This window comes from Neltuma alba, unplaced genomic scaffold (genome assembly GCF_004799145.2).
Source record: "Neltuma alba isolate B1F8T4 unplaced genomic scaffold, ASM479914v2 tig00006132_pilon, whole genome shotgun sequence".
Taxonomy (NCBI): domain Eukaryota; kingdom Viridiplantae; phylum Streptophyta; class Magnoliopsida; order Fabales; family Fabaceae; genus Neltuma; species Neltuma alba.
The window spans coordinates 39,662-56,324 of NW_021634362.1; the positions used below are offsets into that span (position 1 = coordinate 39,662).

Here is a 16,663-nt window from a genome sequence, read left to right on the forward strand (position 1 = left end):
TAAAATGAAACAAAATTCTTTTCATATATTTATCTTGTATTTCACAAATCATAATTAAAGCTCACATACTTTCCAAAAAGGACATTTTTATCCATGGAATTCAGTTTCCTATAATAGAATTTTTTTGGGCCAGTAGTATGATGGTGGGCCAGTGATGAAGATAGTCACTAACAATATGTTGAAGAGGATGGGCTAATTGTACCATAAACGACAAGAAGAGGATGGGCTAAGCTAAAGCTTCATGCCCCCGCTAAAATACAGTGGATAAACCATCCCCCCCCCATAAAAATAAAAAAAAGCAAGCGCGCACTCACATACTCCAACAAATACTGGTTTTAAACTTGAGATTCTTTTTAGGGCCTGTTTGGATGCTCTGAAACCGTGGTTTCAGAAGCACTTTTCCGCAAAACGAGGTAACGTCCTCCACATATTTACTTCGTAATCCGTAAAAGCACTTCTGAAACCATGGTTTTGTTTTCATCCAAACACTCCCTTAATTTTAATTGAACACTTGGATATTTTTCTAGCAATGATAACTTTTCTAACAAAAAAGATAACAGCACCGGCAATGCTCATTTACATGTTGAAGCTAGAGAACATAAATTATGCACATCTATATTCCTAAAAATATACAGCCAAATATAACCCCAGGATTGTGCTGCATGAATGTCAAAGAGATATATATACAGTCCCCCTACAAAGTTCTCTAGGCATTTTAGCTGAAGATTGATTATATCATGCACCAGTCCTCAACTCACACCACGATACATGGCACCAGGTTGAAGATCATCGAAGTTATCAATGTTTCTATATCCATCAAGTTCCCTTAGAGATGTCCAGCCTCGCCGAGCCAGAAAGTCACGGTGATCTTCTTCGGTGTAAAAGATCTTCTCTTCAGTATGAACATGAATTTGATCAGACTCATCATAGAGGCATACTTTAATGGCCATTCCTGCAACCATAATTTCAAGGGTTACACAGCAAGCACACACTTTGAGTAGGAGCATAAATTTTTCACAAAAACCCTTCAGATTAATAATGAGACCACAAGCCGATGAGCTAATCATCTAGAAGGAGAAGACAAAGTTTATTCCTCCATTTTTTTCAAGTGCTGAAAAGAGTTTACTCCTTATTCATGGGTTTTGTTGCTAACTGAACCTAACTTCCCGGCGCTGGCTAAAAGTTACATGATTCAACTGAGCAAAATTACTGATGGACTAACATCTATTATATTAGGCAAATAAAAGAAGTCATCAATTATTCTTGCTCCATTTCATCCGTCAGCCATCTGTGCATGGAAGCAATACACTTGTTGGTTTTCTGACCAGCAAGCAGAACCAACTAGCATTTGTGAACAAATTTACACAAAACAGAACAATTGCCAGAAGATTGCAATAAGCTTAAAATACCTTCATCAAGGTGAAGAGTATAATTTCCTAAAGGCATATCTCGGTCAAGACTCCTTATTATCTGGTATTCATCCTCCAACCAAAACAAACGTTTGCTTCTCAACCTAAAAGCAGCTCTTATTGCCTCTTTGATGGCTTCTGAAGTACCATCAATGCCTATTCTTCTTGTGTAATCGCCCCATTTAACTGTTATGACCCTCCCACAACATGATTGACCTTCCCCATCTGCTAAAGTAGAAAGATTAAGAAGCAAGAGAAGTATTAAGCTAAAGTAAAATACTACTAATAATAATAATAATAATAATAACTTGGCTGTTGCCACTGATAAAATTACTTGGTTCATCAAAAGCTAGCCACTTTAAACAGTTTAATGTGCATTAATTGAGGGCCTCAAGCCACACAACATTAATCTTTCCTACTTACTGTTCCACACTCTTTGTGATCAAGCACACATCAAACAAGGAATCTATACAAAGCTTACTGCTTATAGGAGTTTCTCGCCAACTCCAAGGAGGAACCCCACTTGTGCCAACAGTATCAGCTGCAGTAATTGCAAGAGGATGTTCATCATGATCCAAACGATTCTCAAGATTGAGTGTTGATCTGCCAGTGGCTGAAACTGAACGCCAGGTACTTGAGTAACATCAAACATATGAAGTGCCAAATGGGAAATGGGTAAATGAAGTCAAACATATATCATCTTCGAGCTTTTTTGAAAAACAAGAACACTTCAATCAGTTAGCACTTTTAATGTTTTCTCCAAATTGGATTAAATAATGATGATTAGTGTTGAGTCATCTTTGAACATCAAAAAGCTGCAAATTGGATTAAATAATGATGATTAGTGTCAAGCCATCTTTGAACATCAAAAAGCTGCAACAAACAGGTACTGCAATTTAGGGCGAAACCAACAGAGGACAATTTGTAATAATTTGAGATAAGTTGCTAAATTACATCACTGTATCAAAAACCTATTTAAAATTGCACCCATTTACAACTGCCGAAAATTGAGTGAGACCCAGTTATCTCAGATGGTAAAATAATACTTCCAATCGCTCTATGAAATAAGAACCAAAAGGGGGGGGGGAATCATCATCACATTATGCCAATAAGTTACCATGTAATTTATTATAACCAGAAACGGCCATCGCATTTCATTATTATAACCATTGTAATTTATTATAACCTCAGTTCCACATGCATATTTTGTGCTCTTCTTGAGGATTTTGAAACTGTCAGTAGCAACAAAACACTGGTCTTTTGAAAGGTTGGTGGCAACGATTTGCGATAGGTGATGTTAGTTTAAATTTTTCTGTCAATGTATCTGTATTTCACCATTAATACCAACCCAAAAAAAAGAAAGAAAAGAAAAGAAAAGAAATTGATGGAAAAATAATGAAGATTTCGTGTGAACTAAATGCAGTCTACACTTACCAGTGTGATTAACTAATAACTAGAAACCAAGGTCCAAAAAAAAAAAAAACTAATAACTAGAAACAAAAGTCCCTCATCAAATTTTGATCAGCAACCATGACCAAATATGAAATATTTCAGGAAATTAAAGAAAAAAATTTGGAGAGGAGCTTTTACATTGATATACCTTCAACAGGCCCAAAAGAAATGTTGGTATCCTCCATACCTGTACAGCCATATAACTAGTCAAACAAACATTTTTTAAGGCAGGAAGGAGTAAACTCACATCACAAGTGACAAACATTAGCAGTGCATGACTTAGGAATGATATAATCGGATAAACTACTAAGAGTGCTTGGTTCCACGTTAAAAACCATCAAAACCATGGTTTTGACGGAAGCTGCCTTGCTTTCACCAAAACCATGATTTTGTTGGTTTTCAACATGAAACCAAACACGCACTAAAGCTTCATTTGCTTTCACCCCCAAGTGCCAGCAAGTAGTCCATCATGATGAGTGTTATGGAATTTGGGAAAGAAGATGAAAGAACGGAAGAGAAAGACGAGGGAAAGAGGAACAGAGAATCAGAGAGACAGAGAATTCTGAGGAAATTGAATAACACTTCACTAAACTTCAACTAATTAACAGGTACAAATAATGTAGGGAGCTCTATTTACAAGTACACATCTCTATCTACTCCCATAACGGCAAGTTTTAGGAAACTCAAACATAACAAATCATAACTGCTAACGGCTCTAACTAACTAACTACTTCATATATACTCCCTCCGTTCCTTGTTATAAGAGATGAATAACTGAAGTACGTTAATAAAAAAAACAGTTAAAATTAGTTTAAAATAATTAATATGTAAAAAGTATAATTTTTTTCTAAAAATGCCCTCATTAATAAGGAAAGAGAGCATGAGAGCGAATAATTAAATTATTAAAAGAAAAAGAAGTGCAAGGGAGAGAGAGTGTGAGTTGGAGATAATAAATATGGATAAAATAGGAAATAAACATAAAAAAATAGAGACAACTTTTAAGTGTCTCTTATATATAAGAACATGCCATAAGCATCAAATGTCTCTTATAATAAGAAACGGAGGGAGTATTTTATATAACAATGAGCACTGGATTGCAAGCCTTTAAAGTGAGTTCTTTTCTTCAGGGTCAACTCACCTTTTACAAATGTTGCACAAACTTATAAATCCTCTAAATCAAATAACAGAGATGCCCATCTTTTCTGCCCAAAATTTTCAGAGTTCAGAATGACTAGCGGATTTGGCGATTATAAATAAGGCAGTTCGCTCCAGTTATAACTTGTAACAGCAATAAATAATTTTTTTGTATAGACTATAGACCCGTTCCCTTTGTGAGAAAAGAAGTACAACCTAACAAAACAATGATAGGAAATTTCATGACAAAACCAAGTTTGTTGGACTACAGAAACAATACGATAATAAACAGCTGAGCAATGCTGCTCAGACAATCTCTCAAAAAATGTGCAAAACACCCACAGATTCAGTCACAGGCAAATCAGAATAGCAAGTTGCAACAAACGGGAACAGTTGATACCTTTATCAGAGAATTGCATATAGGATTCAACCTTTGAAGGAGTAGGGTTCTTGTAGCACACACTCTTGCTCCTCTCTTTCAAAATCTCTTCAATGTCTTTGTAATACGACATCTTAGCGGAACCAGCTCCCCTATCTTGATGCTTCGCCTTCTTAAACTCCTTTAGCAGATTTCTCCACTTATCCGTACACATAGTCGGTGATCGATCAAATCCCTTATCTCTCATCTTCCCCGATATCTGTTCCCACAAGTGCTTATTAGATTTGGAGGTATTAAACAGCCCATCCATCTCGCGGCGAAAAGCAATGAGGTTTCTCGTTTCGTCTTGCACCCAAGTCTCAGCGCGCTTCTTTGGCGCCTTAATTTCAACCTCGTGGTCCTCGCCACTACTGTCGCCGAGGATCATTTGATGTTGCTGAGGTTGTTGAAGTGGCGGCGGAGGAGGAGGGAGCTCCGCACTGGACGCAACCTCGATCATCATATCTGGGGTTGCTTCTTCTTTGTAGAAATCGATGGGTCGGGGTTTCTCCGATAAATACATTCAGACGGAAATGAAATTCAGAGGAAGACGAGAACAAGGAGTGAGAGTTCGAAAACCACTAGATTAAAAACAGGAGTTGGGGAGAACGCAATAGCGCAATCTAGTGATTGTGAGGTTGAAGCTTTCGCATATGGAATCAAATGGACTTGTCTCTCCATGTCTTCCGCTTCCAGTCCAACATTTTTCAGCTGATTTCATTTGCGTGTCGGTTTCAACTTTCAAAAACAAAGCAGTCAATTTCAACATGGATAGCTTTATGTGGAGCCGCCTCTTTTTTAGAGAGAGAAAGAGAGAGCTTTAACCGTGCTTTTGTAAAAGAAAAGTTTAGGTGATGACCAATTCTTGTTTGTCAAGGGCCTTTCTTCGAGCTTGTGTTTTTTTTAATGTAAAATGAAACGCTTCTTTTTTATTCTAATTTTTCCCTGCCACCCTTATTATTCATTGTGATGTGAAATGCGTGTAATATTTTATAGATATATTTCCAAATAATTTCAAAAAATATTGAAAAAAAATTACAAAATACTTTTATAGTGATTCCTAATTTAAGATTTTAAAATTTTATAGCTTTTTTTTTAAAAGATTTGTCCATGTATTTATATTGTTTTTATCTGAGTTAGGCCCTCTCATTCAGTTAGGTCATAATATTGATTTCGATTTTTGAGTTTTTTTTAATAGTAAAATTTTAGAAAATGGATTGGACTCGCCCACAATCCAAAAATAGGATACTTAATGCTTGATCCACTAGGACCTGCTCCTACGAGCACGAGAGTATGATAAGCAAATTCTTTTTTTTTTGGTTCAATAAGTAAGAATCACCCAACTTCACTACGCTGTGGAGATACCTCTCTTAGTACCGCGACTGGAGTTACAATAAAGTGACACTTTTAGCATTGCTATTTTTGAGTTTTCACTCATCTACCACCATAGGATTTGTTGGAATTAATATTAATCGATTTTTGTAAATTGAAGTAGGGATAAAAGTTAATTAGTATAAAATATGATTCATGTTTGAATTTATTTTGATTAAAAAAAACTCATTTTGACATAAACTTGTTGGGTGACATATTTAAAAAAAAAAGTTTTTAGAAAGTTTAAATATGAAAAAAAACCAAAAGTTATAAAAAAAAAAAATTGCTTCAACTTTTAAGTTATGTTTGCCCAAAAAGGAAAAATTGCCCCAACTTTTAAAGGTTTGTTTGGATTAGTGGTGACAAAACTAATTTTTATTTTATCTGATTTTGTAAAAATAAGTCAGAGTAAAAGTCAGTTAATGTAATATGATTTATGTTTTGATTGACTTTTATAAAAAGTCAGTTTGATAAATTGTAACTTACTTGAATGAGTAATGATAAAGTAAGTTAAATATAAAATGATTGAAAAGGACATAAGTTTTATAATATATATATATATATATAATCTGATAAATTTAAGAAAAATAATAAACTAAAATAAAAATTATAAAATAAAAAGAGTTACTGTATTATTAAAAGCATTTAATCAAATGCGTATGTAAATATAAAATGGATAATACTTATATCACATTTCTTATATCTATTATGTCAATTTCTCTAATCATACATGACCATGTGTACTATTTTTAAAATATTAACATTTAATGGTATTTAATTATAAGCCCACATAAACAAAAGGAAAATGGCAAAAAAAGACCGATGAAATTAAAAAATTACACGCAAGGACCCCTTCATAAAAATTATTGTCAAAACTCATACTATTATTGCCAAAATACATACTAATGTTGTAACAAGTTCCCATTTGTAATTTTTCTATTTCAACTGTCTTTTTTTGCGATTTTTCCTTAAAAAAAATGGAGACACATGTCCATCAAGAGTTTGACATAATAGATATAAAAAACTTGATCTAAATATTTTCTATATAAAGTTGTTAAATTTTGTTAATTAATTTTTTCTTCTTAGAATGTTTTTATAAACATTTAATTATTACCAAAAAAAATCAAAGTATTAGATTAAAATAGAACACTTAAATACTTTTTCTTTTCTTTTCACCCTCATTTATTTTCTCTCTTCACGTTTTTTTTTTGGCAACAATATGTTCTCTCTTCACGTTGAAAACTGAAAAATTCAAATTTTTGGCTTTGGACCGCACTGTGCTTTTGCTCCAAAAGCTTGTTAGAGGAAAAGCTAATCCAAACAAGTATAAGTATCAAAACAATCATATAACCCCCTTTTCATATTGTCCAAACCACATTTGGTGACTCCGGTCAAAAAAAAAAAAAAAACCACATTTGGTGACTTGAACAGTAACCCAAACACATGCTAAGTTATACATAACCCCAAAAGTCATTTTGAATATTGGAGGAAAAGCTAATTCAAACAAGGATGAGAGAGTGTTTGGCAACCCTCAAAAGTGTTTTTGAAAAGTATTTTTTAGCAAAACGATACAAACTCCTCTACATATTTATTTTGTAAATAGTAAAAACACTTTTAAAACCATAATTTGATTTCTATCTAAACACTCCCTATATCAAAACAATTATCTAACTCCTATTTCATATTGTCCAAACCACGTTTGGTGGTTTGAACGGAAACCCAAACACATGCTAAGTTATACATAGACCAAAAGTTATTTTGGGCAAAAACTATCCCAAACATATATTAAAAGCTCTACACAACATTAATTCAAATATGATTTTAATAATTTGAGATGTTGAACGATAAGAGATTTTTTAATTTTTCCCTTTATTTTCCTTGTATACTTTATATCGCGTTTCATTTTCAAATGAAAAGCATTCATTTTCACTAAAAAATTTTGTGGATGTATATAATGTTTTAATATTTAAAGATTTTGATTACGACTTCCACGAATCATCTCTCACCCTCTTCTTTCATCCAAGAATCCAAATTATTTCGTGTAAGAAAATTGGAGGAAAAGGAACTCCTCTCCTCTCTTCTCCACACCCCAAATTTGGGTGTTTTGGCGGGGATGGCGCATTCTACTTGTGTTCTCTCCTCTCTCCACATGAATCAAACAAAAAATCATCAAAACTCTTTCCTTCCCCTTCTCCTCCCTTGAATTAAACAACAAATCATACCCCCTCCCCCTTCCATTGAAAAAAAAAAGAAGAAAGGGTGCTTTTGTTTTTTGTTTTTTTTTTTTTTTGTGGGGCGGGGGTGGTTAGAGTTTCGGAACAGCCCCAGGCAAAAGCAACATAGAGGTACTAATGCTTCTAATTTGGTGTTGATCGCCATGAATTCCAAATCCTACATAGATTTAAATCATGCAAGACAATTTTGCCCATAATTTCTTGGTCTGGGAGTTACATCTTCATCTTCTCATCTCCTGAAATTTAAAAAAAAAAAAGTTGAAGGTTTGATTTAAAATTGAACCCAAACATTTCATATGGACCCCGACTCCCTCAGCTTAGGCATTGAAAGCAGCAGCGTAAACAAATGGTCTCAAGCAAAAATTGTTAACGTAACAACATGGATCCAAGTTAATTCCTAGACTTCTTTCTCGACTTAGACGAAGGCTTAGTTTGCTCAGAGGCAGCATTATGTGCAGCTCCTTTGGAGCTGCCTACCTGGTTTGATTTTGGATTTGTGCTGTTAGAAGATGCTCCAGATTCCTGCTTATCTCTACTCACAGAGCCCTGAGAGCCTCTCACTTGAGCAGCTCTTTTGTCCTTTCTCTTGGGCCTATAGCTTGACCTCTCTCGCTTGGGAAGCCACCTTTCTGGATCTGGAGGAGGGCCTGGGTTTGCGGGGTCAAACCCTTTAGGGTACCTTGGCTTTCTCTTTCTCTTTTTCTTAGCTTTTGTTTTGTTCTTTCCTTCCTCGTGTGTTTCAACCACACTAACGTTAATAGAACCCTCAACATGTTTTGCTCCAGAAGTCTTCTCCAAACTATCTACATCAATACCTTTCAAACCAGGTAATGGCTTCAATTGCTTTTCATAAAGTTCTGCCTTGTTAACATCCATGCGGGCAACTGTTGTTACCAGCCCAACTAGTGCTTCTATGCTTCCTTGGCTTTTCACAAGCTCCTCGTACAGACGAGCGGCCTCTTCTTCCCTGCCATGCCTAATCTTGAATGAAGCAGCTTCTTGCATAATGATGTCAAGCTTATTGTCCTCTGTCATGGCATTAGACCACCATTTAATTGCAGAGTCGAGCACTGCAGCTGCACCATCAATGTCACCAGCACGCTCTTTAAGAGATACAAGGGTGGCAACAGTAGCTGGTTTGTGTTGGATATCTGATATCCTAGCCAGAGAATCTGCTGCAATGTGTGGGTGGCCAGCAGCAGCAGCCACCTGAGCCCTTGCCAAGTAAGCAATTTTGGACTTCTCAGGGAACTTATCAGCAAACTGTGCTAGAATTTCCTCAGCCCTTCCGGCTCTGTTCTCTCTCACCAGCAATGCAGCTTGAAGTAAAATGGGCATTACACTGTCAGGAAACATGTCTGGTAGCCCAGAGACAATTTCTCGGGCCTATAATATCCATAGAACACAGCAGTTATCAGAAAGAGGCTCACATGCCAAATAACTTGTCACCCAAATTTTGAAATAAAAGAACTGTGGCACATTTTTGCGCATCAGCAAGAAAAAGGGTGACGAGAAAATACAGAGAAATCAGATGAAAATTTTAAAGAAAAATGACCTGGTCCAACTTATTGGCATGAAGAAGCAGAAGGACCCGATTTGTATATATGGCTTCCCTTTGCCTGGCAGACAGTTTCAAGTCCAGTCCATGAGCAAGCTGAAAGCTTGGTGCCTCTTTCTCTTTAAGCCGATCAAGTTTCTTTAGGCTATCAGAAACATCTTTCGGACCTTTCAATGACACAAGATTGTTCAATGCCACTGCAATTGATGATTCGTCAGCCAGATCTCGTTTAATTATGTCTGTATAACCTTCCATAGCATCTTGCTTACGCCCAAGAAGCTGTTCATACATCACACTTGATTGAAGTTACTGGCTCTTGAGAACCAAAGCTGTTTTCCTGAATGAAAAAATAAGTATTGCGATTTCAGAAGATTTACCTGCTGGACATAGGCCAATTGTACAGCTATAGGAGACAACTCAATTTCTATAGCATCATCAGCTGCGTTATCTTCCATAAGTGTCTCTTGACCAATTCTACACAACAAACATAACATAAATATTAGCTTATGTAGATGCCAAGTTTCAGAGTAACAAGTTCATTGCGTATTAGAAGACATAGTATTGAAGATGAAAAACTGACTAGCAAAACAAACAACAGCGTGAAATCTAAAGCTTTTTCACCTAAAAGAGAAATCTAAGTCTAAAAAACAAAAATCATCAACAATGAAATGCATCTTGTCTCTTGTGCTTCATTCCCACGCCTATTGAAATAAGCTGTTGAATCTGAAGCGACACTAACAGATAGCTTCAAGCATTTGGTTACACAAGGGAGATAATAAACCAGTGTACACAAAAGTTAAAAAATATACCCAAAAAAGAATCACAACCAAAACCAGAAGCTTATGGAAACTTAAAGAAAAAGTTTTTTTTTTTTTTTGGTTAACCAAGTTTACTTAAATTTACTCCGTATGTTATCTTAAACAGCCATGTGTTGACAAGTTTATTTAATGCATCCTAGACCACATTACCACAGACGTATTATAAACCAACTGAACAGGAAAAAAGCAGTTATTATGCATTGTTATCTACTCATATTTTAAACTTCGTATTTATTATGATTTCTACGATAAAAAAGGGTATTACCTTCGAGCTGACAGCAAGAGTTGTTCTGCATCAGTGTGCTTATTCATTTCAATTAAAGAACACGAAGTGTTGTATGCCAGCTCAAAGCTACTAGTTGGCTTAACCCGAAGTATGTCCAATGCTCCTTGAACTTCAGATGCCCTTCCAGCCATAACTAGGCCGGCAACAGAATTTATTTCCAAGTTGTCAATCTTGGATTTATAAAGCTTCTGGTAATTATCCACACAAGCATCCATCTTCCCTAGACGATACAAAATCTGGGATTCCAAGAGCATGGTTTCATCACTTCTCTCTTGTCTTTTCAGAGACTCCAGAGCTTCATTTAACTTGTTTTGTCTGTATAAGCAGTATGCCTATTTAGAAACAGCAAAAGGGAAACAAAAATATCAATGGTAAGCATTGTTCCACTCAAGTGCACGCAAGATGCGTCCATCTAATGAATTTCCACAAACTAAATCATCGAGAAGAACATTTATGTTTAAATATATGGATGTTTCAAAAGAAAATGGAGCTTGCATGCATCTATACGTATATAATACATGCATACATGCATTCATATCAGAGCAGTAAATGGTCTCGCCAACTGAATTGACAAGCTTGAATAAGGGCAACACATTCATTGATCCACCAAAGAGAAGCAAGTACACTTCATCTCTTCCAAATATTCAAGCACTCAAACCTTTTACATTACTGGTAAAAGAATATTATAAATTTATAATGCTCACAGTTATAGCTTAAAATACAAGTTTTCTCTTGTTTTGCACACAGTACAACCTCTTAATTTTTAAACGCATAAGAACATGGACTGGCAAGAAAGAATTCATCTAGAATATCCATAGTTCAGATGATATCCTAGTAGGAATATGATCTAATCATAAAGGATTGGCCTGATAGCGCCCAAAATTAGTTTAATAACGAAGTCCCTGAAGGTTCCCAGTAAATGTTTATTAATTGATAATTGGCGTTAACCCCGTAGTTGTACTACATCAAGAATTTTTCCAAATTCCAATTGTTCCTGATCATATCTCATCCTCGAACACAAATTGCATGCACTATCGCTGGATACAGACAAATAAAAATTCACAAAGCTATGGTAGTTATACAATGTTAAAATTACTCAATCTGAGACACAAAGTAGAGGAAAACGATTTCATGTTAATGTTAATAACAAGCATATTCCTTTTTGCATTTATTGATGCAGCTAATTAGAGTGTTTAAAGAGCGCATCTCAATGCTAATTCTGCACAACGGTGGAGATATATAGCCATGAGTAAGGGGACAACACAATATCCGCTTAATTTGCGGAAAACACGTGCATTTGATTCCGAGATTTCAATTTGATAAGTCAAATCTGAGTTAAATTCAGCTCAAGCATCTCTATACTCCGCTTTCAAAAGTCTGAATAGCATTGATTATTGAGAAATTTCAGTTGATTTCCTTCTTAAAAATCATTTTCATCGCACTCCCACATGGCCTCATGGATTAAATTGCCCAATGTAGTAACCAAGCTTAGCCAAAAACAAGCAAATATTGATAAATAATCGAGTTTGTACCCACAGAAAAATCAATTCAATAACCAAAACACCACAATGGAAGTTGAATTTACATACTTTCAGGAAATTGAAATCAGCCGGTGACCTCGGAGAAGATTGAATCGTGGAGAGTGCCTCTTGAAAGCCATCAGGTTTATCAGATTTGATCAGCGCCACAACTTTGCATCGAAGCGCATCCTCATCGCCAGGTGCAATCGAGAGAACTGGAAAGGAATTTCAGACATCCCAAACAAAGGCAAATTAGATAGAAAGAGAGGGAAGTAGGGTCGGCAATTGAAAACAAATCTAAGTGCAAAACGAACTTTGATCTGCAACTTTAATAGCATTTTTGTAGGCAGAACTCTGTATGTGTTTGTTAAGCGTGGTGAAGAGATCTTCAATGGGAGGGAGAGGCTGTGACGCCGGTGAAGCAGGTTTCTGCTTATCCTTCGACTTCGGAGCCATCGATTCAGTCCGACTCAAGACCAAATCTTTTCTCGCTCGCCAAACAACGAAAGACGATTGATCTAGCAGTGCGCCTTTGTGTCAGCTTGTCAACTAACGCCGTTCGTCCTCTCCACCCAGGAGCTTTGCCCTTTTCGGATTTCCCAGAGTCCCCTTCCTTCCCGATTGCCCGCCCCATATGTGGGCTCAACCTGTTAATGGATTGGGCCTGTACAGCCATTCTAGGCCCCTTTTTTTTGTAGATAAAAGACCGGCCCAAATAATGTTATAATGAGGATGAGCTTGGGTGGCCAACCTTTTAGCTTACACCCAAGTCACAGCCTCCTCAGTCGGGTGTGTTTGGATCACCATTTTGTCTCCAAATCGTGTCTTGGAGACACGAGTTACCAGCTGTGATTTAAAAATGAAAGTATGTTGGATCAACTTTCATCTTCATCTGGCTTCTATAAAAAAAGCTCATGACTGTAGAAGCCAAATTTTTTAGTGCTTGTGTGGGTCAGCAAATGTGGCTTAAATTCAAGATAAGCCTGATTGAATTTTTTGGTGTTGTTTGGGAGGCCTTATCTTGTATTGGGCTTATTAAATTTTAAGCTGATTGAACGTACGTTGGGAATGAGTCAGAAGAGGGAGCTTAGTTGTAATTCTAGGGTAGGAGATTATGCATATTATGAAAAACACTAAACGAAAGAAGGGCCTTATGGCAGTGAAAATTGATCTTGCAAAAGCTTATGATAGACTGTGATAGGACTTCCTAAAACAAGTTCTTATGGATGTGGGGTTGGATGACAAGCTTATAAACTTAATTATGAATTGTGTTTCTTCTATCTCGAATAATATTATCTGGAATGGTTCCCTTACTGAGTTCTTTAGTCTCAGTAGGGCACTCAGACAAGGATACCCTATCTCTCCCCTTTTATTTGTGCTCTGCATGGATAGACTCTCGCATATGATAGGTAATTCTATAAATAATGGAGAATGGAAGCCTATTCTGATATCTGGGAATGGTCTGGCAATCTCACATCTTATGTTCGCCGATGATCTACTTCTTTTTGGGGGAAGCTATAGCAAGTCAGGCTCAATGTATGATGACATGCTTAGACCGGTTTTGTGCTACATCAGGGGAGAGGATCAATAAGAACAAATCATCCATCTTCTTCTCTCCTAAAGTGGATAGGAACATAAGAAATCAGATTTGCTCAGTTACTGGCATGAATATCTCTTGCGAAATAGGGAGGTACCTTGGATTTCCTATCACCAGAAGGAGGAAACCAAAGGATACCTTTCAATATATATTAGATAATGTCAAAACCCGTTTGGCCACTTGGAAAGAAAATTCTCTCACTATGAGTGGTAGGATTGTTCTGGCTAAATTTGTGATTGGTGCCATTCCACTTTATCATATGCAGGTAGCCAAGATCCCTACTTCTATTTGTTCAGAAATTAAGCGTCCACAGTTCATTTGGGGCAGCTCTAGTAAAAAGAGAGGTTTCCATCCCATAAGCTGGGAGTAAGTCTTAAGGCCAAAATTACAAGGAGGATTGGGATTCAAGAGACTCACTAGCTTGAATGATGCCTTTAGAGCTAAATTAGCTTGGAAACTCATATCAGGTGAGCAAGGTTTATGGGCTGATGTTCTTTTCAATAGATGTATGGCGAGGAATGAAACCAACTTATTGGCAGCTAGGAAAGTGGATTCTTCGCTGTGGTGATTTATTTCGCGGCAGCAACATATTATTGAAATGGGTTTAACATGGAACATAAGGAATGGCAAATCTGTACACTTTTTCACTGATAAATGGCTCTTACCTGACCGAACAATCAAAGATATATGCCTCAGGCCTCTCTCCCTAGATGAAGAAAGGAGTAAAGTGGCAGAGGTTGAGCATGGAACCTGGGATTTTTTGAGATTAGTGACAATTCTACCTGCAGATACCTTGCAAACTCTTATAACTAAACTTCCCCTGATGGAAATAGCAAGGAAAGATAGTTTAATATGGAGTGTGGCGTCGAATGGATCCTTGTTAATCAAAAGTGCTTATTACTTACTAGAGCACAATGAGGATTCAGACTTCCAAGAGAATTTATAAGGCCACATAGAGTTGGAAGGGTGTTGAGAAGATCCGAGTCTTTATGTGGATTCCTTTCCAAAACAGACTTACCACTGAAGCACGGAGACACAAATGGGCTAATACATCACCATTATGTGACTATTGTGAACAGGTAGTAGAAGACACACTACATATCTTGCGAGACTATCCTTTTATTAGGAACTTGTGGAAACAGATTCTAAGCCCCCCAATTCCACACTTCCTTCTTTGCTGCTACTTTGCAAGAATGGTTTGATATGAACCTTAAGCGAGACTTGGGAGCTATTGTAGATAGGTCTTGGGACCTCATTTGGGGGGTAGCAATTTGGAGGATATGAAAATGGAGGAATGAAGCTCTCTTCAATCTAGAATTTACACAGCCTAAGGAGCCCTCAATCATCATTCTACGAAGTTGGGAAAGACTTGTTCAATTCCCAGGGAAGTTATCTTCTTCTATGCTTTAGACATGGAAACCTCCACCTAAGACTGGGTAAAACTGAATGTTGATGGTGCAGTTTCTTCGATTACCCTCAAAGCTGGTTATGGAGGAGTATTAAGGTATCATAATGGTCTGTGGATTGCAGGCTTCACCTACTCTATCGGAATTGGTGAAGTAGCGGAAGCTGAATTGTGGGTGATCTATAAGGGATTGCAATTGGCTTGGGATTTGGGTATGAAAAATGTGATACTGGAGAGAGACGCCCAGAATATTATCCCTCTAATTCAAAGACAAGAAGTCTCCCCTTTGTACAGCCTTCTAAATTGGCAGGTCTAAAATTTCTTGGCTAGACTGTGGCGTGTAGTGATCGAACATACTCTGAGGGAAAGAAACAAAGTAGTTGATTTATTGGTTAAAAGAGGATTAAGCACCTCGACCTTCTTGGACTCTTGCCCTCTTTGGCTAAGCACTCCCGTTGCTGATGAGTCTATGAGATTTAATTCCCCTTTTGATTAGCTTTTGTAACTTCTGGGCCTAGCCCTCTCTCTTGTAGCAGAAAGAAAGAAAGAAAGAAAGAAAAAAAGCAGAGGGAGCTTATTTTGAAATCTTAAGAGCTTATTTCCACATGTGGGTCTAGTACTCACCCCAAGACGACAACTTCACCAATGTGAAAGTGACACGCACCGCCATCCTTCCTTCAAATTAAAAATATCTTTGCATCAAAATATCAAATATCTCTCCTATTTATGCCACTCACACGTCAAATTGTCGCCATCCCCTTTTGTAATATATACATACATATATATATATATCTGGGTGATTATAAACAAACAAATGTTGGTGAGAGTAATAATAATAACAAGAAGTAACATTTTAGACCAACTTTTCCTTTTGCGGAGGCCCATTTGTTGCGAGCGCATTTTCAAATATAAATCACTTTGCTATGTTTATATACGTGTGTGTTTAAATAGGAGGAAGCTTATCTTTCAGTTGCTTTCTGTCATAATTTTTTTCCATTCTTCACATTAAATTAAATTTAATTCACTCACTAAATTGTACTTCTTTAATCATGTTTTATTATTTATTAAAACTCATACCCATTTTGATCATTTTACAACCAAACTTACTTTTACTCAACTATAATCTAAACAACTTTTTACCAATATCATTTTTGCAAACTAACTTTTCTGAATTCTAATCCAAATACAATTCAGTTTATCCAATTTAGCTTTTGCCCAACTTTACTTTTTCATAAACCAAATTAACAATAAGCTATTTTTCTAATTGTTAATTCAAACGGACCCTTAGCTTCCAACATTAGGTTGGATCGCCTTCTCTTTACTTTTTTTCTTCTTTCCTTTTCTATCCTCATAATTTTTGTCCTCATTCTCAACTTTTATAGTTTCCTTGTCATAACTTTCGTCTTAGATTCTCATATTTTAATATGTGCATTTTTTTATTTATTTCATTTACTTTTTTTT

General features: G+C 36.4%; 2 protein-coding genes across 5 annotated transcripts; both read right to left on the reverse strand.

The window, feature by feature from the left end:
- Window positions 1-518: 518 nt before the first annotated feature.
- LOC114749699 (trihelix transcription factor GT-1-like) lies at window positions 519-5,014 on the reverse strand. Of its 4 annotated transcripts, none has more exons than XM_028938242.1 (5): window positions 4,396-5,014; window positions 3,010-3,048; window positions 1,891-2,022; window positions 1,410-1,634; window positions 519-952 (listed from the first exon to the last, which is right to left on the reverse strand). In XM_028938242.1, the coding sequence occupies exons 1-5, from the start codon at window positions 4,934-4,936 to the stop codon at window positions 750-752; spliced, it is 1,140 nt and encodes a 379-aa protein (XP_028794075.1). In that variant the 5' UTR covers window positions 4,937-5,014; the 3' UTR covers window positions 519-749. The 4 variants fall into 4 exon arrangements, with proteins under 4 accessions (XP_028794075.1, XP_028794074.1, XP_028794073.1 ...); XM_028938241.1 differs by having other exon boundaries at window positions 1,410-1,637; XM_028938240.1 differs by having other exon boundaries at window positions 1,891-2,028.
- A 3,110-nt stretch (window positions 5,015-8,124) lies between these two features.
- Window positions 8,125-12,785, reverse strand: LOC114749704 (signal recognition particle subunit SRP72-like). Its single transcript, XM_028938248.1, has 6 exons — window positions 12,515-12,785; window positions 12,270-12,415; window positions 10,660-11,012; window positions 9,954-10,050; window positions 9,574-9,855; window positions 8,125-9,404 (listed from the first exon to the last, which is right to left on the reverse strand). The coding sequence occupies exons 1-6, from the start codon at window positions 12,654-12,656 to the stop codon at window positions 8,409-8,411; spliced, it is 2,016 nt and encodes a 671-aa protein (XP_028794081.1). The 5' UTR covers window positions 12,657-12,785; the 3' UTR covers window positions 8,125-8,408.
- Window positions 12,786-16,663: the final 3,878 nt, after the last annotated feature.

What these genes read in the sequence shown, in the direction of transcription:
- LOC114749699 (XM_028938239.1), bottom strand. Translation starts at nt 4,936, where the DNA reads ATGTATTTATCGGAGAAACCCCGACCCATCGATTTCTACAAAGAAGAA. An exon ending in TATGCAATTCTCTGATAAAG is followed by an intron (nt 3,049 to 4,395) that starts GTATCAACTGTT and finishes ATGGCTGTACAG; the next exon opens with GTATGGAGGATACCAACATT. An exon ending in GCGAGAAACTCCTATAAGCA is followed by an intron (nt 1,638 to 1,890) that starts GTAAGCTTTGTA and finishes TTTCTACTTTAG; the next exon opens with CAGATGGGGAAGGTCAATCA.
- LOC114749704 (XM_028938248.1), bottom strand. Translation starts at nt 12,656, where the DNA reads ATGGCTCCGAAGTCGAAGGATAAGCAGAAACCTGCTTCACCGGCGTCA. An exon ending in TATTAAAGTTGCAGATCAAA is followed by an intron (nt 12,416 to 12,514) that starts GTTCGTTTTGCA and finishes ATTCCTTTCCAG; the next exon opens with TTCTCTCGATTGCACCTGGC. An exon ending in AATTGGCCTATGTCCAGCAG is followed by an intron (nt 9,856 to 9,953) that starts GTAAATCTTCTG and finishes ATGTATGAACAG; the next exon opens with CTTCTTGGGCGTAAGCAAGA.